Consider the following 25,783-nt stretch of genomic DNA (forward strand, 5'->3'; position numbering starts at 1 on the left):
TCCTACAGACTTTTTTGTATTTTACAAATCCCACATGGATTCTGTTAGTGCTGAATAGAAATATCTGTTGGAGTTTGTGCAGAAACTATTTGACAATAATTTTTATGTCTTGATTTAATATGGGCTTTAGCTTATACAAGATGCACATCCTTTCCAGACTTGTGTATAATAGTTGATATTGCTTCTCTGAACAAAATCAGTATGATCTTGAATGACCCTGGAACAGCCCCTAAAATATCACAGAAACATGCTGTTTCCAGGGTTACTCATATAACTTACTTGTATGCTGTCCCATACTCTTAAGAACACAAAATCTTTTTTTTTTCTTTATACAAATGTAAATTTTTCATAAAAATTCCTGTGAAGAAATAGCACACTTCCTTTCTCTTTGCCTCTTTCTTATTCTCAACTATCAATGAAGTCTATGCTGCCAGTTTGTAGTAGCGTATTTGAGAGACAACGAATATTCAGCATTATATTTGCATCCCAGAAGACTGTACTTTGCCTTTTTTTTTTCCCCAAATATTGAATAATGTCCTGTAAAAGGAACCAATTCAACCCTCTTGTTTCTGTGGTGTGTTCATCAGTCCACTTCCACTGTCCTGTTTGGAGAGCAGTTAGGATGAATAGTAATCTGACCCTAAGATTTCATGTATGTGTTTATAGTCTACAGGGAAACAATGATCAAAACTAAATACAATTTTATGTATAAGGTGGGTGATTAGGAAAAAACCTCAGAAAGGAGAATTTAGTAATATATAGTTGAAGATATAAAGACATATTCAAGATTTGAAGATTAGTTTTCTTTAGTTTAAGCCAACCAAGCGTAATACTTTAATAAGTCTTTAAAATCTGCTCCTAAAATAATTTCGCTTTCAGATGATTTTTGCTTGTTTCTTCCCACTGAATCTGAATGAGTAATTCCATGTGTAGACTACTACATTATTCATTTCTAAATTTTGTTGAGATTAATCGCACCAACAGTGCTTCTCCTTTTTAAAAATGTATTGAGTAATGTTTGTTACTACTAAATTCCTACAGTTCACTTTCCTTTCCTTTTGTGAAAAGTTTTCAGTATCAATAAAAAGCCATTTCTCTAGTTTTGAACTCACTGTTGTCCAGTTCAGATGGCAATAAAGCATCTCTGAAGACCTTGCATTTTCAGCTCAAGAGTGCTGTTTGAATAAGGATGCAATTGCAGACATAGGAAGATTGCAGCTTGTAATAGCATTATTTAATGCTCATTATTGGAAGTTTTTGGAAGTATGCAATTCCAGGTGTACTTCAGCTGTGATTTTTTTTTTTAACAACCTCATTTTTATATTCCATATTAGTTCAATGATGAGCAAATTCTCTCTGTTGTTCAGATTAGTTTTAAAATAACTTTGTTAATGAAGCCAATGCATCTCATTACATTTTTTAGTTTTTCCCTAGTTTAATCTTACATATATTGCACAGGCTAATACTTTTACAAAGTTAAAGTAAAAATACTTTTTACAAAATTAATACTTTTTACAGTGTTATTATACCAGTTTGAGACATTATTATTCTTGCTTTATTTTTATTTTATGTATTTAGCTGCAGATACTGATTAATGTGTATTACACTCTTAAAGGAAAAAGAGTATTTGAGGGAAGAATTATAGAACCATCAAGGCTGGAAAACACCTCCAAGATCATCTGGTCCAACCATCCCCCTACCACCAATGTCACCCACTAAACCATGTCCCTAAGCACCACATCCAACCTTTCTTTAAACACCCCCAGGGACAGCATCACCACCACTTCCCTGGGCAACCTGTTCCAATGCCTGACTGCTCTTCCTGAGAAGAAATGTCTCCTCATTTCCAACTTGAACCTCCCCTGGTGCAACTGGAGGTCATTCCCTCTAGTCCTATTGCTGGTTATCTGCAAGAAGAGGCTGACCCCCAGCTCCCCACGCCTTCCTGTCAGGTAGTTGCAGAGAGCAGTAAGATCTCCCCTGAGCCTCCTCTTCTCCAGACTAAACAACCCCAGTACAATCTGAAAAGAGATTGTAGCCATTGCAATATGTACTAAAGCTTGAGTGTCACTGAGGTGTTTCTTGCCACTGGAGTGTTATGCATTATAAAATTATAAGAAGCATTTATGTGAAATAGTCACAGTCTGTACTGTAGGGCTAGATTCGACCTCTTAAGTAAATTACATGCACACGGTTAAAGCAGCAACATCATGCTTTTCCACATTCTGCAGAATAAATTGTCTTCATTATACTGCTGAAGTTTCATGTAGAGATTACATGAGTTAAACACTTTCTCAGAGACTGTAAGTAACTTGTAGTGTGAGGAGTACCTCATAAACAGGTCTGGCATTTATGAGACAGTTAAGAGGAATAGAGTTCTCAAATTGTTAGCTGCTGCTGTGCTTTGCATATCCTGCTTCCTTCATTACAGCTTGGCGAACTCATTCCCTTTCCTGTACCTTTGTCCTCTGTGTGTATATATGTTTGGGTTTCTGCTGGTGGTTCCACGTTCTGCATGCTTTCCTAAAAGTGGAGCAATATGCTTTCCCATAAACAATGAAGATTATGGGTTAGCCTCCTACAGTTTCTGTATATCAAAAAATGGGCTCTTTTTGTTGGTGATAGATCATGTTTTAATGTCATTGTTCTGAATTGTTCTTCATGTTGTAAAACTGAGTTGAAGTGTACTCCCATAAGAGTTAGCTTTTCATATTGGGCTGGAAACTCTTCATCATTGTTTGCAATTTATTATAACCAACGGCTTCTAATTGTATGTACCTCCCATAATGAAGAGCTGACTTAATACTCTGTGCTAATCTTGTTATGACTTTAAAAAGGTAAGTAATTTCTCTAACCGTTCCTAATAATCATGGTAAAGTGTTAAAGGGTTTTTTCAATTTTCTTTTTTCTTTTTTTCACATTAATTTTTCACTTGTAGCATGAACTTTTCTTTGTGTCTTTTTCTATTTTTTTTTTTTTGTGGACTGATTTTTATTTGCAGCAAAGCACACAATTTAGACTTAAATAAATCCAATTTAGTGTAGTCATTGATTTCATTTTCCAGACCAATCATGTTTGATAGATAGAAATTGTCAGTAGGTTTCTTTATTTTAACATTCCCTTAATTTATTTTGGAGTACTTTATTTCACGTTCTATTTAACGCTTCAGCCTGTGGGAGAAGGCTTACTTTGCATTCTAGCATGATGAAATTATATCTTAACATAAAATCCAATTTGCTTTTAAAAAAAAACAAACAACAACAACAGAGTAATGTGAATTGAATATGTTGGGTTTCGTTACATTCTGCCTGAACTACGCAGGGGAATGCTACTGGATGATAGCCCCACTGTATCTTCTGCCATGATACATTGTGAGAGCCAGGGGTTTGGAGAATGGAGAAACAATAAAACTATACTTTCCCTGTGTAAGGAGAGACAGCCACAGCGTATTATTTCTGTAACTGCCTGTGAATGAAAAGAATTATACTAAATAATAGTATTACTGATCACTTGCCCCCATCAGTCATGGTACTGTGTGCAATGTGATATGGATTCTTTACCTTGCAGTAGATGTGAAAAGAATATATATTTTTTTGTAAATGTCACAAATAACAAAGTAGTAAAACATACAAATAATGAGTATGATAAAAGGCACTTTAAAGCACATAACCCCATTGATACAAAGCTCCATTGCAGCTAAAACTGTATGTGTTAGAAAACTGGTGGGTTTTAATCAAAATCATATTTTACAGCAATTATGTTTAAAAATAGCATTTAGGATATCAATGTGCAATTCATAGTAAGCAATAGGTATTACATAATAATGAATTATGATGTCAGTTATGTTAAAATATGGTTTGTATTCTGCAGCTGTGAGCATAGGTTGGAAAACAATCAAGTCTAGCTGGTCAAGCCTTTTATTTTATTATCATGGATTCCTCTTCCACAGCTGCTTTTAAAATCTGTGGGAAGCAAATTATTTCTCATACTGCATATGTTGCCCATCAGGTGAGTGATAAAATGTAAACTTTAGGCTGGTTGTAAGATATCAAAAAGTAAATTAAAATTTGTCACTGAAGTCCTCTGTGTGCACAGAATTAAAATATGACCTGTAGGAGGCTGTGTGTGAAGCCAGCTGTCTTTTGTTACCATTGTCATTTGGACACTGTAAGAGCAAAACTTTGTCAGCACGTATTTTATATTAGAAGATTTGATCTGCAAATCTCAGCTGCTCTGTTCATTATAAATCTCTTGTTTTTGTCCATACACTAGCTCCACTATAGGTTGGAAGGGCTTAAAGATGAACTGAGGAGGAATAGAGGCTACAACTCGAGAGTAACTATTACTGCTCAAAGGAGCTGTTTTCCATTCGCAAACATTGCTTTGCGCTATGGGTTTGGGCTCCTTCTGTTCCTCCACTTTGTTGAAGACTCTCTCTTGACTTCCATTTTACTTCTTTAGCACTGTCTTTGTCTGCTAACATTTTTCCTCCTTCTCTAATAGCTTTTATCTGTGTCCTTTGGATCACATATTTTACTTAGTTTATTTTGATAGATTGTTTCAAATGTTTGTGTTTTGTATTTTTGTTTTATGCCTTTTTTTCTTTAGGACTATGTTATCTCACTGAGTTTCATTCCACAGTTTGCTGAATTGCTTGGTTATTTTGCAGCAGGCACATTCCTCGTTTTCTCTTTTCATATGGTTTGCAGTGAGAAATAAGAGAGCCTCTTCCATTTTAAACAGTAGTCTTACACACATAGGCCCATGTCTCCTTTTGCATACACTGTCTGTTGGCTTGCCACGTCCCATCCTGCTTCTCTAATTCTCTCAGTCTGTGCCTCTCTCTTTTGTGCTTTCTATCCTATCATTAAACCATCCTTTTGGTCCAGAATTGTCCTCTGGTAAATTACAGATAAGTATTTAATTTTTCTAAAGAGAGTCCATGTCATGCCTTTGAAATCTGGTAAAACAACTCTGGGCCAAATTTGGGCATCATTAATATTTTGTTTGCAGTTTTCTTGTGTAGTATTTTTGGTGGGAAGGAGGGAGGTTTTGGTTTTGGTTGTTTTTTATTTATTTATTTATTTATTTTAAACAACAGATTTTTTCAGGAAAGGACACCATAATCCACTCTAAGTTGCAACATTACTTTCCATAAGTTATTCCATTACAATAAGTAGACTGTGTTGCGCTGTAGAATCCAATTTTTATGTGAATATACATTTGGGGCAAGCTGCTGTGGAACAGAAGAAAGAGGTTCAGAAGTGGGCACAGCTGTCTTCAGTCTTAAATGGTTGTTCCTTTATGAAGACAGCCTTTTTGGGGTTCAGTGTGTATCATTCTTCATTAAATGTCAGACCATACATATTCACTTTCTAAACAAGCTTTCTGTAATTCCAAATCAAATTGTTCTGAAAAATAATCTGGATTATTTCCTTTGTTTTTTTTCAGCAAAGACAAATGTTCTGCAAGGGAAATTACACCCTCAGTGTCATCTGTGCTATTCCACTTCTTTGACTTTTTGTACATGGTTTTACATTATTATTCCTCACTGAAATTTATCAATGCATCTGTCACTAAAGTACAAAAGAGAAGGATTCAGTTCATACTCTCTTAGATGTTTGTCTTCCTGTGAAGTTTATTTTAGCTTGCATACAGCTGGGGGGTTGTCCACATGAAGTGCTTTGTATTCAGCGTTACCAGTTTAGACAGCTGACCTGTCATGAGACAGACTGCTGTTCAGATTAGTTGGTCTAAAAACTTGCAACTTCAGTCTTACTACATAACATGATGCCTTTCCAAACCTGAGAAGAATGAACAAGAGCCAATGCTTCTGTAGAGATAAAGTTCAAACTGTGTTGTGTTTACAGGGCTGATACTCCTCAAAACCAATTGTTTTTCCAATCTGCATGGTAACTGGATGGAACTTGAAATATCCTGCATTACTAGAACATTAGACCAATGTGAATCCTCCCATTTCACTGGAGTCACACCAATATATATGGAATAGCACAGTGGCAGCTAAGCATCTAGGAAGAGGATTTGTTGATAAACCAGTAGTCATGCTCACACAGTTACTTTGTAAAGTAGAATTGCACTGTGAAATTCATTCTGAATGTAACATTTCTTTTAACCAAACAGAAACAATTAAATTTATCTGGCTCCAGACAGAAGCTGTTTATGCAGTTGTGAGTTGCCTATGTGATTTGAAAGCTTATTAAACATCTTCAAAATCAGATCAGTCTAGGTTAACCATTTTTAAAATCTTGCTATATCACACCCAAAAATATCAGTAATGGAATTTTAAGACACATCATAACACAGTTATGTTAGTATTTTGTCTAATCATAAAACAGAGGATAAAACTAGATTCAAAGTTACTGTAATTACAATTGTATAAGAAAATGTTTGTTAAATTAAGCTCAAGCTGGAGCTTAACACATAATTTTAACCACTGTGTTCTTTGAGTTTACTCTATTAATCTGTCCTTAGGTCATCTTGTTTTTTTTACTGGGGGGGAGGGGTGTTAAATTGCTTTTATCAGATTCTGTCCGTCAGCTAAGTACCCTTCTGCTTAAACATATTTATCACATGTAGAGTAAGGAAGAATGTTGCTGAAAAGATGTAGAGCCTCTGTCTTAGATCCCAGGAGCTTGCCCATTATATCTCTGTATTTTGCATTCTTGTTAACTTCTGTAGCTCATAGACTCTGTGCTCTCTCTGCAGGTCCAGTCTAGGTGCAGCAGCAAGGAGAACATCCTCAGAGCAAGTGAGTTCTGAAACTTAATAGCTCTATTGTGAAACTAACACTGCCTACATGACAGCAAATTATAGCCAGATACAGCTGGGATGTATGTGAGTTTGCAGAAGAAATGTAATAACTTAAGACAATGAATTTCAGTCCAAAGAAAAAGTAAAAGCATGAATAGCTTATAGTGTTCACATATTAACTGACTGTTGCCTTTTTTTTTTTTCCATGTTGTTTTAGTAATAGATTCTGCACTCTTAACTTGAGAAACATAAGTTTTTAATCCCGTAGGCACTACTGCAGAACAATAGGAAAGGAGTTTGGTTTCTGTTTTGCTTTGCCTATTATCAGAGCATTGATGATACTGAAACTACTAGCACAGTTCTCAGTCAAGAATTACTAACCAGTGTGCCTCATGATGGCAGAAAAAGGCAGAAGATTCCCAAGTACCCAGGATATGAAGGACTGTAGAAGAAGCAAGAGTTCCGGCATTATACTTGTAAAGTTGTATATAAATATATTTTTCTATTTTCATTATGCAGTTTGTTTTCCTGCTTACTGCTAAACATAAAGCTTCTGAGACAGTGGTGCAGCAGCCAGCACCAAATGGCTGTAGTATAAAGGGTGTTTGCTGTCACACAATTTCTGAGCTTTCACTGTTGTACACGTTTTTCCCTAACATCTTCCTTCATTTTTCCAACTTTTCATTTTAAGAAAATAATATCTTATTTTATACAGACAGAAAAAAGGTTTTAGCACATTCTATATGAAATTTGCTTGACCTGCAGGAATTACATGGCCACTAAGCAGGGTTTCTTTCAATAGTGCATATGCAGAGGAAGGTCTGGAAAATCGTACACAGGTTTTCTCTCTGCCTCAAAAATGCTTTCTTTGCATTTTTCTTGTTTTTATGAGGTTTCTAATAAAATACAGTCCTAAGAATGGAAAATGTAAGATTGCTGTTGAATCCAGGAATGCAATTTTTCCATTAGTTACACTTGCATCTTACAATAGTTTAATTAGAATCACTTCAGCCTAGTTTGTTTACAAGAAAATCATCTTTAAGAGTGTGAAAAGTCTAAATATAGTTAAAGTATATCTCATCAACTGTGTCTTTCTTCATCAGTATGACAACTACTATGTTAAAGAAAGGAATTAAATCAATTAGAAATTATTTGTGCTTCAGAAATTCATAGTGCCTGCTCTTATCTTCATGTTATCTTTTAAAAACTTATAAAGAAGTTGTTTCAATAATTTCTTCCAGAAACTTTCTTGGAACTGGAATTAAGTCGGCAGTTTTATTTATCTCCACTTCTTTCTCTTAAAGATGGTTACCGTGTCAATGGCAAAAAAATGAATTAATGAAGTCTACCACAGCGTATTTGAACAAGCATGTGTCAGTGCTGAAGGAAGTTATGTATAGACAGATATTACTGATTCAGCAACCTTATCTTCTTAAAGAAAAAATTAGGTAGCATGCTTGTTTTATAAAAGACTACATTTAAAGTAATCATCTGGGTGGGGTTTTTTTGAATGTGAAGGCAAATGGAATACTGAAGAAGCTACCGCAAAGCAAAATTGTCTCATTAAAAATGATGCTTTGTATAATTTGTTAATGCTATCTTACTGTAATTTATTTTGTTTTAGAAATATAATTATGAATTGCCTATAGCACTAAATAGGATAGTGCTAGATGGAAATGAGTTGAAAGCAAGTGAGTAGGGAAGAAACTGGAGAGATATTAAGGATGATCAAAAGGCTCACAGAAGGACATGAGATAAAATTTGTCAATTAAGGAATTCAGCAGGCCTGAAGAATGGCAGACAGACAACTTTCAGATAATAGGAACATGCTGAGTTTGAACTGGAAAAAGACAAGTGAAATCAATCATTATCCATAAATTAGGGTGCATTGAATGTCTCTTAGAGTAGCAGACAGGCCTCATTACTGTCAGGAAACTTCTGGGAATGTCTTTCGCATGTAGCCAGGCATGATATCTCATGATGCTTTAATGTCTTTTCGTTGCTTACATTGTCTGGATTGGGAAGGTGGCCAACTGCTGGTGATATTTTAGAGATTTTTTTACATGAACTTCTTACTTCTTATCTTTTTTTTCTGGAAATCTCTGGATTTCTTCTGCAGACCTACAAAGCCATGTCCTTATTCCCCTTCTTTTATCCCTTTAGACCCTTTGACCTGTCAAACACAAAATCACCTAGTCTGTATGCTGAAATCCCTCTACTCTATAGTGTTGTCTTGTTTTGCATGTCTCATCTCTGACATTGAATCCTAGAGATCCCTCAGTAAGTTTTATTGATCGCTATGGACCAGCCACAGTCCCCCTTAACACTCCACGTTGATAGATGTTACCTGGGCTTTATCTTCATTGTATACTTTGCTCTATTTCATTGCAGAGAGACTATGCATATTTCTTGTGGATTCTTCCTGCATATCTTGAGATAAGGCTTTTCCTCTCAATGCATTTACCTGTTGTATTCTTAGATCATCCCCTGTGGCTCTCACAAATACCTTCTTGTTCCAGGCAAATCCATTCATGGTATTTCTACATATGTAATTTTCTTAATCTTTGGCTTCTATCTTTTACTCTTGTATATGCATTACTGCAATAGTTCTGTCTCTTCCATTGTTTATCTTCATTTTCAAAATCCCTCAAAGCTTGTTGTCCTCTTGTTTACTCTTTCTCAGCAAGAGAAACATGTCCTCCTTTTACTCCCCTCTTAATCTTACGCTGCAGACTCACTGGAACATGGTCCATTTTTATGTTTTGTCAGTGCTCAGCATGTAGCATATTGAGATGCATTTGTGGAGCATAATAATACATAAACAACTAGTAGCAATAATCTGTGCCAAGTCAGTAGAGTCCTTGTAGATTTCTAGGTTGCCAGTGTTGTAAAGGTATTACATTGTAAATCCTTCTTTCCAGATGATGGAACAACAGCTGCTTCAAAGTACCAGCCTTTATGTGCTGACAACACTGATGTCTCTTCTCTGTTAATTTTCACCATTTATATCTGATACAGTTGCTTATTTCACCCAGGTTTAGCCATAGCTAGAGAAGAGGTGTGATCTGTGTTTAAGAGGGGATATGCAGAATCTTCTTCATATCACTATAGAGTCAAAGCTGTGGCATATTAATGTTATCTTCAAGTATATTATTTTAGATTTTGAATGGGAAATGGAGAGAAAGAACACACAGTGGAACTCAGTAGGTCCAGGGGCTGACTCAAATTACAGCTACCCACGAGAAAGCTGTGGAAACCACTTAGGAAGAACAGAATGAGTGAGTGAATGTCCTGAGCAGTAGGCCAGTTCACAGACCTGAGTTAACTTCAGATAACCATCCAAAGTGTTAAATACTGCATCATCTTTGAAAGGTTTCTGTTTCTGATTAACTGATCCTTTTATGCTCATCAGCACTTGTGCTGCATGTTTCATGACAAGTAAGGATATACAATTTTGTGAAGTTTTTCATTGTAAATTGCATTTTGTTTTAAATCTCCCTTTTGATTCTAGTTGAATACAATACCCTCCCAGTGTCTGTCATAAATGCTCAATAGTGATAAGTAGATAAATTAATTTATCTCAGTGCTGGATGTATTTCAGCAAACTGGTTTAAATGAACATCACTGTTAACATCTATGCGTAGCAGCATACATAAACTTGGTGCTCTCTTTGCAGGTCACAGTGCTGTTGACATTACCAAGGTAGCAAGAAGACACCGCATGTCTCCATTCCCATTGACGTCTATGGACAAGGCCTTCATCACTGTTCTGGAAATGACCCCAGTACTTGGAACAGAAATCATTAATTACAGAGGTACTTTACATACAGTTGGATACTTTGTGAGTTGTACAGTGGTTATTTCTGTTTTTTACAACCTTTTTAAGTGATTGCCCTTTTAATAATTGCTGTGAGAGGTCTGAGACTGACCTCCTATGGAGAAACTCCTTTAGGAAATGCCAATAATCAGAGTAGAATTCTCCTTTCAGACAGGAGAATCTGGATTGAGCTCAGTGCTGCTCCTTGAAGGAATCTGTTATGGAATTCTAATGAAATATATAAATACATTTTCTCATAGTCTTTGTCATATGCAACAAAGCTAAAGCCAAGAAACCACAATTTGCCTCCATGGTTGATTTAACAGTGGACTTCTGTAGATATCAACTGGCTCCAAGTTGTACTGTGATGACTCACTTTGTTCTCTCACTGTAGAAGAGTCTTACTTAATCCTCTTTCCAATCTGAGATTAATGATTAAGTCTTGAAATACAAAAACATCTGAAGTTGGCAGGGACAGGGAAACTTCCTTCAGAGATTTTTCCAGATTTTCCAAAGGTGAGGTGATGAACAAAAAGATGAGGTGATGAACAAAACCACACACCTCAAGAGCCAAAATGTTCAGCACATCAGTGGATAGGTAGTGGAGAGGTACAGTTTCTAAATTGGATATTCTGTCTTCTGTCTTGAAAGATCAGAGATTACGTGCCCTTCACCAAATCTTTGTGCTGCAACAAACCTCTGAGATGTCTTCATATTGACATACTGATCTAGTGAAGTGTGCATACTTGGTAGCAAGAAGCAGATCTCTGGGAAGAAACCACATATTCTGCATTCAGAATAACACCAAAACTGGGCCAGCAAGGAATGTGCATATTAGACCCTCCACTTTCATAGTGGTATGCAGATTAGAATGCAGAATGCCTGAGCATAGCTATCTGACCTTTTTGGATAGTTGTCAGTAGTCTGGACCTGTGCATACTAAGATTTGACCCCACTACCATGTGTGCACATTCTCTACTATGCACTTGGGAAGACCAACTCCAGGCATGCCTGAAGCTCTGCTTATAGCAGAGAAATGTGGACAATGGACAGGCTTGATCTTGAGGCCAGTTTTAGCTGACAGGTGTTGACGTGGTTTACGTATTTCTTCTGGAAGATGACTGTGAATATAGGTAAGAATCAAAATTCTAATGCCTTGCACACTACTCCTTTCAGTCTTGCTATTATTGGATCCTCATTTCTTTCTTATTTTTCTTGAGTTTCTTCTTAAAGATTACTTGCGTATTGTGTAATGCAAGTAAGGAATAGTGCTGTTGTACTATGAAGCTGTTGCTCATACCAATTCTTTATTGTGGTAACATGCACTGCAAAGTCTCCTGACTTTCTCAGTTTTTAAGAATATGCATCCATTACTTGCAATCCAGGAATTTTCTTCACTGATGATGCATGTTGATCATTGTAATAAACATACAGAGGGAATTCAAAAAGTCTTCAGAGCCTAAGACTTCAGTAAAAGAGAGTCATCTACAAGCTGCCACTGACTTTTTACCATGAGATTTAAATGTCTTTGCTAAGACAGTGCTTTGTGGACATCATAATGAACCACAATGTTGGGTACATTTACTTAAGAATCATACGTATGAAAAGTCATGTGTTACATATATATCATAATGGCTCTTAACCTACTAGGATAATAGTATATAATGCTCCTATAATGCTAAAGCTGTGGTGGTGGCATTACTATTCTTTTTTACATTAAAAGAGTTTTTTGGTTTTTAAACTTGTACAGCAAAACTAAGCGAAGAAGTAAGGATGGTATTGAATGTAGGGAAAAACAAGGTTTCATAACCTGTTGTTTTCTCTCTCTCTTTTTTTTTTTTTTGTCCTTGATTCTGTAAATATTGACTTGTTTTATTGTCTTGTCTTCTTATCCTTCTTTTCATTTTCTCCATCTCACAATCTTTATGCTTCTTTTATGTTGTTCTTGTATTTGTGGACAGGAGCTATATTGCCCATGGAAGTTAATAAAATGTGGCTAGAAGTATTCTTCTAGGTAGATAGAAAAAAATGAGCATAATCCTCACATGGTACATATGTGTTGATATATATAACAATAGCATCACTATTTATGTATATGTAAACACCAGTCTTATGCAGTCGGATTTGTATCAGCAGTAGGTAGCAGCCTTTTCATATATCTGATTTGTAGACCTCTTTATTAGAACTATGGTTAAATTAGACAAAATCACAGCATATATCATGGCCTGCCACAACATGCTTTGGACAAGTTTTCGCAATTTATTTTAATATATATATTTTTAAAAGGGCTAAGTAAAAATGTTGTGCTTATACTGATAACATTACCATACAAATAACAGAGTGATGCTGTCCAGACCACATGGTCTTCAAAATGTCCTTACAGAGAAAGAATGGAAGTAATTGGTCTTGTCTAGGTGTTTATATTCTGTATAGAGTTTGATATATTCTTATTTGTCAAAGACAATTTGATTGTTTCTGTTTTTATTCTATGACATGGGAATGTGCTGTCAAGGTAAGAGAAGGCATTCTAGTACACTTCATAATTTCTTAGTTGATACTCCACTATTAACTTTTCATGTTACCTGATTATGGACATAAAATTCAGGCTAATCCTAAATCTGAAACTGCTGTAGAGATATGTACTTGGTTTAATATTTACATAATTATACCTGAATGTATTAAAATATATACTCAATATTAACAAATATATATTCCTTTGTATCTTTGCACTGTAGCACAAAACTGTGACTTACAAGTTATTTTTCAAAAAGCCTACAATTATTTAGGGATTCAAGACTCCATAGTATGAAATTTCAGGATGGAGCCTTTAAGAGAGATCCTAGAGGACACAACTTTGTGATACTAGAAATTTAATTCTTGTAATCTACAGATATAAATCCCCTGGTGAGATCTCAAATCTGTTCTCTCATAACATTAAGGGGAGGATGAGTAAAGTTACCTTTTGAAACTTGGCTTCCACATTGGTAAATATATTGTTCAGTGCCTGGATAGATCATTTAGCCTCTTCCATATAAAAAAATGGACAGTCCTAAAGTATTTTACATAAGCACCGTAAACCAAAGTCATCCCAAGCTTTTTTCCACCTGCCATTACCCATTATCTGATATGAAGCCTCCAATTAGCCTTTTATTCCAGCTAGATGCAGTTACTTAAGACAGCATGAAAATGATTGTTCTTCTGTAGCTAAGAAGAGGCAGAAGTGTAATTGATACTAAAAGTACCAAGCAGAGACCAATCCATACATAACGGGCCTTAAGCCTCAGAACTAAGCATTTTTTCTGATCTTGTCCTAGAGCCCTGTAACCTGTAGAGCTTGGGCTTGCTTTTCTGCTGTTTATTTATTCTGAACTTGCCAATTGTTTTGATAGCATTGCCTTTTAATATCACACTGAAGACATAGCAGGACACTGTGAAATGGAAGCAAATCCATCACCTCTAGTACAATACCTGTTGTCTCACTACTGTATCCCAGTACCAGTACCCTGAGAAATCAAAGCTCTTCATGGAACTTAACATTTTCAGCAACTGAGCTTTAGAAATTAAAATTTAAATTAAAAAAAAAAAAAATGTAATTGTAAAAATTAAAAAAAAAAAACAGTTTTGTGTAATTCTTCATTCTGTGTTAGAATCAGCTGTAGGCATCTCATGGCACAGCTTGATGGTGTTAAAATATTTCAGAATATGTTTTTTGAATTACAATTAATCAAAATAAAGTCAAGTGGTGCATTTCTAAAATGATTGTTCAAGTAAAGGAGAGTAAGGAAGTAATTCAGATTGTCCTTTAGCTGCTCTGACTAGCTCCTTTTTAAATGCCCAAGGCTCTGGCAAATAGTTCTTACATTTTTCTCTCCTTAATGACATTCATTCCCACTACAGCCTGGCCATTTATTCACTTCAAATATTGCATGGCAGAATGCCAGGAACATACTGTTCAACTTTGCTCTAATTGGTGTGATTTTGCATGCAGACAAGAAGTAAAATGAAGACACAACATGCCTACTAAAATTAGAATCATCACTTTTGTACAAGATTTTGTGTGTCTATGAACAGAGGTTGTTTTCACTGGGCCTTTGAAAGCTGGCTTTTCTGTGCTATAATTTAAATGTCTGTCTACATCCTCTTTTTTAGTGAGCTTTAAGTGAGCTTTCTATTAGCTTCAGTATTGTGTATCACAGACACACAGACACTTTAATAGCCATCACAAAGGTGCTTTTCTAGTTTTAACAAATTTTACTATCATGTTCGTGGTAAATCTATTTCAAAAATTCAACATAAATACTTGCTTCAGGCTGAATAGCTAATATTTATGGATGTGAATGCAGTGATGTTCTCGTTATTATAATTATAAATAATTGCTTATTAAATCACATTGTGTTAAGTAAAATATAATCTCCATTATAATACCACTTCAGTAGAGCTGAACATTTTCAAATCAAGTAGGTGCATTTTTTGGCAAAACTTGTCCACTTGGTGTACAAAGATAGGTCTTCTGCCTTCCCATCAAATCCAGAAGGACACAGATTTTCTTGTCAGTCTGTAAAGCAAGAATACACTTGTTTCTTGTCTCTCATTTTTTTGGCATGTCTGATAACTTATAAAGTGTGTATCCACACAAATTCACCTTGCAGAAGTACTCGGGCATCGTCTCATTCCTTCGTACTGTCAGATGGATGCTGCTTTCCTGTGCTACAACACTAAACCTAAGAGTGGTGGCCTGTATTACGAGAGGAGGTTCCCCATCCCTAGGTGATCCTGCATGACAGGGGGTTGGAATAGATGATCTCCAGAGGTCCCTTCCAACCTCAGTCATTCTTTGATTTTGTGATCTTCTACTTAGACATACCAGAATTAAGCTGATCTCAGTAGTTCTGACCCTTCCTACCCCATCTAGTCACAAATAAAATAGATGCCCTTTATCAGCCTCCCACTGTATGAGGGGGTAAGATACATACTTTTCACTCAATTCCACATCATACAAAAAAAAAAAAAAAAAAAAAAAAAAGTTCTTGCTGGCAAAACGCAAACAAGTAGTGCACACTAGACCAAAGGGGAAGTAATTCATGTTGGTCTCTACAGGGAGGCAGAGCAAAATTACAGCTCATCAGTCACAGTTGCTAAGTGAAGGGAAAGAGTGTGTTTGAAACAGCTATTAAAATATTTAGAACTATTACAGTGTAAATTTACATAAATAATTCTGACACTTATGTTCACTCATCCTCCATTAAACAGAAATGTTCTCAGCAATTAGGCAAAGCTAATCTATTGCAAAACTTCTTCATCAATTTATGGAAACATGTCCATCATTACTGTTTATGTTGTGTCCTCTGGGCTCATTCCATTACCTCTCATCTTTTGCACGTAGGATTCACTTTTTGAAAGAACTTTTAAAAAGATTTCAGGATAAACAGTTTTTTGTTTGTTTGTTTTTCTGTCTGATCCCATATCAGAGCTTTTACCTGTGTGTTTGGATCCTTGTCATTCAGATCTATTTTCAACAATTTCACCATAAGCAGGAAAACAGACTTACTGAACCAAATTTTCATTGGTAGTTTCTGACTCCCGTCTTTTTTCGTTTACGTAAAGGTTTTGACAGAAATTGAGAACCCGAGATCTATTCATGAGATATGTCACATACACATACATTTCATCCATCAGAGCACGCTGCTGTCACTTTGTTTTCCCTTTCACTGGTTTTGATGACATGGAGCATGGTCTTTTCTCTTTTCTCCTTTATAGATGGAATGGGCCGAGTCCTTGCTCAAGATGTATATGCAAAAGATAATCTACCCCCATTTCCAGCATCTGTAAAAGATGGCTACGCTGTCAGAGGTAAAAACTCACTTCGTAGGCATGCAGTATAGTGTCTGTAAAACCACTTTACTTTTTAACATCTTGTTAGTTCACTTCCATGATCTATCATTCAGCAGCACTTGTATTTTGAATCCAGCAATGGCTGTTTTGCTTGAGAATTCAGTTCATTTATGGAGTCATTGCCGCATTCAATGCAACTGACTTAAGGAAGATGACAAAGGTGAATTCAGATCTTGTAAGTGGGTACATGTGTACATGAGCAAATGTACATCCATGTGTGCTCATTGATATGTACCCGTGTTGTTAGTGTGTTTCTTGGAAATAGGAAGTATTCAGGAGAGTAGCAGAACATCTGTTTCTGAATGACAGATTCTTCTATTTCTCTGTTGTCGATTTAATCAGGAATTTCTTTTTGTAGCTGTTGCCTTGCTGAACTGTCACAGACCCAGCCTTCTATTTGTGAATTGTTTCATGATTGCATTAGAGAATTTTCAAAAATACATGTCAAAATGTTCTCTTATGGAGGCATCTCAAAAGAAAAACTCATTAGTGCTTTTCATTAGTGCTTGAAAAATATTGCAGTTGCTGTACGTAAATGAGTAGTGTAGTTTTAAGGAGCAAGCAGGGAGTTGTTTCCCAGGAGACCTGAATCCATGCTCTGCTTTTTCACTAGGTGAAGAATGATTTTGAGCAGGTTGCTTCTCTGTGCATCACTTTTTTTCCGTTGTAAAGTATAACTTATAGTACTTACTTCACATAGCTACAGAAAAATTAAAATCTATATGATTGAACATTATACTAATAGCAATGTCCTTGTGGTAGGAGTTGAATCATTGTAACACCATGTTGAAATTTGGACACAAGTTCCATTTGGGGGCATTAAAATGTGTTGTGTTGTTTTTGTTGTTTGTTACTGGCAGCTGAAACAATAGAAAGCAACTGTCCATGAAATAAACTGTCTGCAAGCCCAGGCAATGGATGTAGTCCGATAGCTTCCCCATGGACTTGATAGAAAAATTAAATTCCAGGTCTCAAGACAGGTTTGACTGCAGCTCTCTGTCATCTATTTGTGAGAGACAGACAGTCCAAAATGACCAGTAATGGTGGCAAGAGAGTGCAGATGTAGCCAGAGATACATAGGTAATATAATCCTGAGAAAAGATGCAAGGGAGAGCTCTGAGTAGAATGCTGACTGACAAGGGCCTGGGGAACAAGAGAATGCTGTCTTGCAACTTTGATTGCTACAAGGTAAGGGAAAGCAAAAGTATTGTCTCAGTAAACGTGTAGAATGATCAGAATGGTCGTGGACTCTATCCACAACAACTTGTGTAAAAACTAACATACAAGACCCTAATTTGGATGGTGGATTCAAATAGAGTAACAGTGTTATCATTCTTGTGGATTTGTTATCTCAGGATATGAGAAAAAAAGTTTGTAGACAGAGATAATAAAGGATTAGCTTTTGGCCAGATAAATTTGTCTGCCCAAAACCTCGACCACTTTTTTCAAGCTATGTAAATTGTACATTATCTGTAAACTTAGTCTCCTTATCATTATTAATGGGGTAATAAAATCTAATTCAGTGGCATTTTATCATGTTTAAAATAATTAACCATTAGGGATTTTTCTCTTCTTTTTCTGGATCATTCCAGTGCATTTTTTTTCAGTGAAGGTTTGACTACTGTTTTCAGAAGTATTATACTTTATTCAAAGACAAGTATTTGAAGAGTCTTTCTGATTGCCTGGAAAAATAAAGGCAAAAGGTAGACAGATCTGAGATAGAGCAATTTCTTCATTACAAAAAGAAATGCTGTTTTACTTGGAAGTTTCATTTAGGAAAGAGTGTAGTTAAGTTTTGACGTACTGTTTTATATAGTTCTGTATATTTAGCAAAGAAACAGCTAATAAATTAGATATTAAACAAACAAAAGTGAGTGAACAGTTCATTTTTAAAATGAACCACTTCTCTGAACCACTTGACAAAGAAAGCAGTATTGCCAGCATCAAATGCTTAAAACTCACAAGTTGGAGATTCTTATGTTTTAAACTGACAACTTTGGATTCTTTTTAGTTGTGTTCTGCATTCTTAGGTTATGCTTATTCATATTTCATACATTTTTTTCTACAATGATGAGGACTAGAAGCTTCCTTCATTTTTAATGGAAACAAAGATTTTTTATAATATGATTCTTGTGCTGAAGCCTTCAAGGAAAATACCACTAATGCAATTTGTAGTAAGACCTTTGAGGCAGGCAGAAGCTTAGACCTTGTTAGTAACAGTGCCTTTGTCGTCCCTGTAAAAATACAGATTTGACAAAATCAGAAATCCTGGAGACTTTCAATTTGTTAAATCAACAATCTCTGACTTTTAATTTTCAAAATGGCTATGAAAATACCTTTCAAAAGGGTATAAGGTAACCAGTTCAGTTCTACTTCCTAAAATTACAAAATGGGAACAGAGTCCAGATTTCTAATCAGCATTCCAAATTGTATTATTTTAGCCCTATTGCCCTTCAGAAAATGCCAGTCTACATAGTCTATAACCACCGTGCTTGTCCACATTTTCCTTCAAAAGCAGAAATAGAGTCTAGAACCATCAATAGGGTACATAATACACTGGCAAAATATGTGATTCTCCCACGTTAGTTTCACATGGAGAAAATTTTCCTCACATGAACGTTTTCATCCAAGTACGATCATAAACTCTCTTAAATCTTTGTTACTAATGTAACTGCTCCTAATCCCCTTTTTCTTGATCCCATATAACTATGAAATTTTATTTTAAAAATTCTATGGTACCTGTAATTTTCAAAATAATAAACATAACTTAAAAGCATGTTAAATCTAAAATGTTTGCAAAACTTCTATAAACTTTGTCATACTGACACTGAAGAACTGGATCTTAGATCATTCATTAGTTCTCCTGTCCTGTTCTTAATTTGTAATACCCTCACTTGTTTTGGTTTAGCCTTTACCATTTGTATTGTCCATCTTAACAGCTGCTGATGGCCCAGGGGATCGATTCATCATAGGGGAATCCCAGGCTGGTGAGCAGGTGAGTAAAATTTCTTATTTTTCTTTTTAAATATATTTTTCTCTTGTAAGACATTGCTTTGTATTTGGACAAGCTTTCTAGTGCTCCCAAACTCAACATTAGGAAGCAGGAAGTAGGACACAGCTGCAGCAAGCCTCCTGCTGTGTGCCTTGAGACGTGATTTCAAACAGCAAGGTAGTACAGTTACATAAGGAACTAACGAGGATATCCCAAAATACTTCAGAGCATTATGCTGACATGTCCTTTAGGAGAGCATACAGTAATGTTTTGCCCTAGTACAGTGTTAGAGTACATAAGATTTCTAGTGGTATTACAATTCATAAACAGAAGCAAGGTTTAACCCTTTCTACTAATAGATTTTAAAAGGGACATCAGCTCCATAGCCATTTCCACAAACTGCTTGCATATTTCACACTGATACCTGCAAATGGAAGTGTAAGAATTTTGTAAGAAGTCTTTAAAGAAAGGTAATGGTCAGAGCAATCTCAAGGAAGCCTCAGAAGCCTAGTTTGTCTTGTGAGGAAGCACAGCAGCCTGGTTTGCAGTATTGTTCTTTTTCTGTTTGTTAAATCCAAAAGAGTGTTGTCGCTCAAGACTACATTTGATAATATTCCCATACTAAACACAGAAGTCTGAAATAAAATAGATGTATTTCAAACAGTGTTTCAGGTTTTAGGAGTATTTCCAGTTGCAGGATTGTTTCTTTTTTTAATGGAGTTGAACTGCTTTCAAACACATAATAAACACAACATTTGACTTTGCTAATCATAGCAGATATGGAGAACTGTGAAAATAATTTTTGCTGTAGTTCTCATCCATCTTCATAAATTATTACCACAGCAATGATACGCATATAAACTTAGCTTAATGAATCTGTTGTATGAAATATGTAAAATGACTTCAAATATTAAAAAAATACGAACTTATAAATCCAGCAATATTTTAAACTGCCTTGGATTTTTAGCCTGTGTATGTTTTCAAACGTTAGTCCAGAACCCAGAGACTGAAAGCTATTTCTACAACCCTTTATATGATCATTACAAAATGTCAAAAGACAACTGAGCAACGTGCTGTGTTATCAATTCTATCATTATTTGCCTGTCATCAATATGCTCACCTTGCTAGTTAAAAAGAATCACAACACAGTGCTTACAAATAGTTCTGGTGAAGCTGTGTCTAATGGGAAGAACTACCCACAGGTCTAAGGGGTTTTAATGTCCTAATCAGTTCAGCATGTTTGTAGAAAGGATGGTAGGGCAAATGCAAAATTGTTTCCCTCCTATTAAATACAGGAGCTCACAAATGTGCATTGTCAGGGACAGTCTATCCTACCAGATTAATGGGAATGATAAACCTCTCTGGCAAAGAACAAAAATTGGGTGGGGGGAGGCATGCAGAGAGAAAACAATTCTGGAAATACCAGAACAAGTAAGAAAAATGAGGCTGTTGACCTCTGAATAATTGGTCAGAGGTTTTCTCTTGGGCCAACACATCTTCATGTTCATCTCCTTCCCAAGAAATGATTTATAGCTGTGGAAGTCTCCTCAGTCTCATTTCACCCTTCAGTCATTCTCAGCAGCAACATACTGCTTTTCATGTTACAGACCAATTAACTGAATGATTCACAGCAGGGAGTTCAAAATAGGTTTAGATTTGGTTCCTCGTGTAGGGAAAAAGGTTATGTAAATGCTACTTAGAGAGGAAGAAAATGGGAGTGAGAACTCCAGCCATAGAGCCAAGCTAGACATTTCTGTATCAATTTCTAAATTCTATATTATTTTCTTAATTCCTTTTCCAGATCATCGTGTTTATGTTAACAGACATTTTTTGTTTTGTATTGAAGAAGAAACTACCTTGCTTTGGAGAGGTTAGGTCACATTTGAGAGCACTACTCAAGAGCCATCAGCACAGACTCTGTGAAAAATTGGACCATGGGGAGCAATGATTTTCTTCCTATAGACTTGAATATCTGAGTATTAGAATTTCCTGGAAAACTTTGTAAAGATGGTTTTAAGAGGTGCTGCAACTAACTGTAACATAGAATGGAAACAGACATTTTTCGCCTTTCCGTTAACTTGGCCCTTTTTACAGAAAGGAGCGTGGGTCATTGTAAATCTTGCAGGAGATATCACAGAATCACAGAATAATCACAGAATCACAGAATAGTCTAGGTTGGAAGAGACCTCCAAGATCACTGAGTCCAACCTCTGACCTAACGCTAACAAATCATATGTAACAATGTGTAAGAGAAAATGCCTGAGATGGGGCTATGCTCAACATATTATTTCTGGTTTTTATTCAGTGATTAATATAAATAGGTTATTGGTGATGAAGGTGAAGGGCAGAATCCTGTACTGCCCTATTGCAGGTAAGTATAAGATCTCAAAGGCCTTTAAAAGAGCTTCTGTGAAATTGTTGTGCATTAATATGCTTTCTGAGAAGCAATCACTTCTTTATCTTTGTAGCGTCTAGCATAGAAGAAGGAAACAGCCCTGCAGATTCATGCAAAAGTCTTATGCTTGTCTTTTCTTCATAAAGTTAATCTGATCAAATTCTCAAAGGACAAAGAGGAAACAAAATATAAGAGCAACACATCTGATTACAAAAACAAATGTTATTGTATCATAAATTTGCTTAAATGCTTTACGTCATTACACCTCAAAAAATTAACTGCCTCATCTAGTAATAAATTCCAAAAGCCTGGATATTTACGGTGCATTTTATCACCATAAGCACTGATTTCTGGCAGAGTCCTCTATATTTATTCTTTGTGATTCTTGAGGCTGAAAAACTGTATTTTAAATGGGAGAATGTTTTGTGCTACGATAGTCTGCTAAAAGAGAAGTCTTTAATGCTTTAGTAAGATCAAAACAAGATTACTTTTTTGTAATGTATCTATACACTGTATATATATACATATATATATATGTTATATATATATATATATATAACAGCACGCAAAAGAGCTCCCATACTCCATGGCATGAGCTTCACTTTTTGCAACATTCATTTTCATAAAAGTCAAAATACCACATCGGACAAGATTATATTCACTTAAGCTTTAAGCATATTCGGTGTAAATGGCTGCACCTCAGCTATTCATCCATAGCTCCGTGAATAGTCTGTGGTGGGAAATACCATTTAGGAAAAAAAAAAAAAAAGAAAGTATTTGTTTTATCTCATCTGTGTTGGATACCCATTTCAGGATGACTTTAGTCTTGCCAATAAAGCACATTAACCATAGCATATGGCAACTGTGTACATTTTTTTCAATTTCTTTTAGCATTTTATTTATATTCTTCTTAACGGATTTCCTTTACCCTGGGAAAAGGGTCAAGATGCAATTAACTCCAGGCTCAGCTATTTCTTGAGATACATAGGTCACTGTAATTCTGTGGTAAACCAGGAACAAATCATTTCCAGCCTTTTCCTAGTGCCTTTGTCCCAATGAACAAAATACAGCAGCCTTTGAAGTACATATGTAATATTCACATTTCAGACATCACAGCTGTGCTGAAATGGAGTAGAATAATGGAGAAGGCAAACACAGCTTTGCACAGCTGAAACATTGGCCACCTGTCTCGAGTTTACAGACGTCTAACAGCCTCCTGTCAAAAGTCATGGAGTATATCACTGCTGTGCATGAGCAGATATTGACACTTGGAAAGCACTGGGTTGCTATCAAATATGTGCTAATCATAGTCAGTCTGAGAAGTCCTGGATGGATCACAGCTGTGAAGATCTGAGTGTATCATGTATACTAATAACAGTAAAGCCCAAATAAGTTGGCCTTACTAAGGCACTGTGTGGAGCAAGTACTTACATTCCAGCAATAATCTTCACAGTCATCACAGCAGCTTCTTTTAGTTGCATTTTATCAGGAAGATTTTCCTTTTAGTTATTTATTTCTCAAGTGGTTGCGGTCAAATTACAATTTTACTCTGGAATTTGAACATATGTATTAAAATAGGCTGCCTGGTGTGAAATTTTATTAAAACCACACCATTTGTTTTATCCTGTTGTTCTGGTATTTTTCTGTTCTTTGTATTCTTCTGGTGAAACTTGTTAATGTACTGTGACTTTACATAACTGTAGAGCATTATGAATTTCAGGCTTTGCTAAACTGACCCTCAGAAAGATTATGCGTGAACTAGTGTTGAGCTGTCTCTCATTATGAGGAAAGCTGCTTAAAATTGAAGCAGGTGGTTATATTAGAAATTTGGAATTGTTTAGTTGGAAGGATGATCCAAAGATCATTGTGTCCAACTGCCTGACCACTTCAGGGCTAGCTAAAAGTTAAATCATATTATTGAGGGCATTGTCCAAATGCCTCTTGAACACTGACAGGCACAGGGCACCAACCACCTCTCTAGAAAGCCTGTGCCAGTGTGTGCCCACCCTCACATCGAAGGCATTTTTCTTAATATCCACTCAGAACGTCCTCTGGCGCAGCTCTATGCCGTTCCCGTCTCGGTAGCAGGGACAAAAGATCAACACCTCCCTCTCCCTTTCTGCTTCCTCAGGAAGTTGTCAAGAGCAATGAGCTCCCCTCAGCCTTCTTTTCTCCAGACTAGCCAAACTGAGTGTCCTCAGGTCTCCTCATGGGACGTGCCTTCCAGCCCTTTTACCAGCTTTGTTGCCCTCTTCTGGACACATTCAAGTACTTTAACATCCCTTTCACATTGTGGAGCCCAGAACTTCACCCAGTATTCCAGGTGCAATAATTTAGTGGGAGAATCGCCCCTTCTAACCGGCTGGCTATGCTGCATGTGTATTTGCCCCGTGGACTGCCAGGGCACACTGCTGGCTTACGTTGAGCCTGCTGCCACCAGCACCCCCAGGCCCCTTTCTACTAGACTGCTCTCCATCCGCATCTCCCGGGGTGTGCTTGTGTCCAGCATTACCCCGACCCAGGTGCAGCACTCTGGGACACACTGCTGGTGACCGGCCGCCAGGCTGAGGTAGCCTTATTCTCTATGACCCTTTGAGATCTGCCATTCAGCCTGTTCATCATGTGGTGTGTGCCTGTTCACCTCACAGTTGTACAGTTTGTCCAGAAGGGTGCTGTGAGGGATGGTATCAATGTGTACCACAACACGTAACAAAAATCCAACCAAAACAAAACAAAGAAATTTAAACCTTGAGGACCAGATTATTGTACAAATATATTTATGAACAAAGATGTCGTAATTTTTTGGTCATTCGAGTTTCTAAAGGTCTTCATCTAAGTGTTACAATTCTTAGCCAGTTACTTTTCTCAAGCAACCAAAATATCTGTATATTTCACCTTCTGAAAGTTATCCTTGTTATGAGAATCCAAGGGGAAAAAGTGAAGCCACTTAATATGTGACCTAAAAGTCAGATGGGAAGCAGTTACCTAATGATATTCAAATATGTTGGAGTCTATAGCTGTCAGTATCACAAGCAGTAGTACATCAAGATTCTTGACATGTAGAAGAATTTTATTCCTTCAGATTACTTCCATAATGTTCAAGTGGCTTGAGATTTCTCTTTTCAAAAGTAAATCTTTTTGTTTCTTTTTCAGCCAACTCAAACTGTGATGCCTGGTCAGGTAATGCGAGTTACAACTGGTGCTCCAATCCCATGTGGTGCTGACGCAGTGGTGCAGGTGGAAGATACAGAACTCATCAGGGAATCAGATGATGTGAGTCACAAGTTAAAACTCATTTTGCTTTTGTATGCAGCAGCATGTGGCTTATGAAGCAATCCTATAAATATGAAAGATAGTCCTGTAGAAGAGCTCTTCCATTAATCGCAGAAGTTTGAGGAGTTTCACATTGGTTCCTAATAGCAATTCTGCTTTTCCAGACCGTAATAACAGTACTGCAGACCTGACTGTCCTGACCTTGATTTTTCATCGTGGTTATTGTATGCCAGCACAAAAGTTTTTGGGAGAATGATAGAGTGAAAAGCAAAGGCCTCCCAGAGATCCATGATGGCAGTCCAATTTGAGTGCCTAGTATATTCACATTTTTAAATACAGAGTAGTGGCAATCCGACTTTTTTCTATTTGCTTCTTTTCTACTGAGTTCACGTTTAGCAGCAGAACAATCCACTTTATACTTCAGGATGATCCCAAAATTCAGCAAGGTTACGACTTCAAAAGTTCTTCTAAAGTCACCAAGTAGGAAGGGATTTTTTTTTCTTAATACATCCCAGAATAACAGGTTGAAATATGACAGTGCAGTATTACCACTGATGTAGTTAAAGTTGAGCATGACTTTCTGCAGGCAAGTGAACTATTTTAAGGGCTGCAAAATCCACAGAATGATTTGGATTATTTTGAAC

General features: G+C 36.3%; 1 protein-coding gene across 7 annotated transcripts in view; it reads left to right on the forward strand.

Annotated features, from left to right (window-relative positions):
* Window positions 1-25,783, forward strand: part of GPHN (gephyrin) — a 295,654-nt gene that overhangs the window by 237,458 nt on the left and 32,413 nt on the right. For 5 of the 7 annotated variants that reach the window (XM_035326893.1, XM_035326894.1, XM_035326897.1 and 2 more), the window contains 6 exons: window positions 4,273-4,335; window positions 6,727-6,769; window positions 10,448-10,585; window positions 16,345-16,437; window positions 19,419-19,474; window positions 25,020-25,139. In XM_035326893.1, coding sequence (XP_035182784.1) covers window positions 4,273-4,335; window positions 6,727-6,769; window positions 10,448-10,585; window positions 16,345-16,437; window positions 19,419-19,474; window positions 25,020-25,139 — 513 coding nt within the window. The remainder of the gene's footprint in view (window positions 1-4,272; window positions 4,336-6,726; window positions 6,770-10,447; window positions 10,586-16,344; window positions 16,438-19,418; window positions 19,475-25,019; window positions 25,140-25,783) is intronic. The other 2 variants (XM_035326899.1, XM_035326900.1) reach the window with 1 other exon arrangement.

This window comes from Oxyura jamaicensis, chromosome 5, assembly GCF_011077185.1.
Source record: "Oxyura jamaicensis isolate SHBP4307 breed ruddy duck chromosome 5, BPBGC_Ojam_1.0, whole genome shotgun sequence".
In the NCBI taxonomy this organism is placed as follows: Eukaryota; Metazoa; Chordata; class Aves; order Anseriformes; family Anatidae; genus Oxyura; species Oxyura jamaicensis.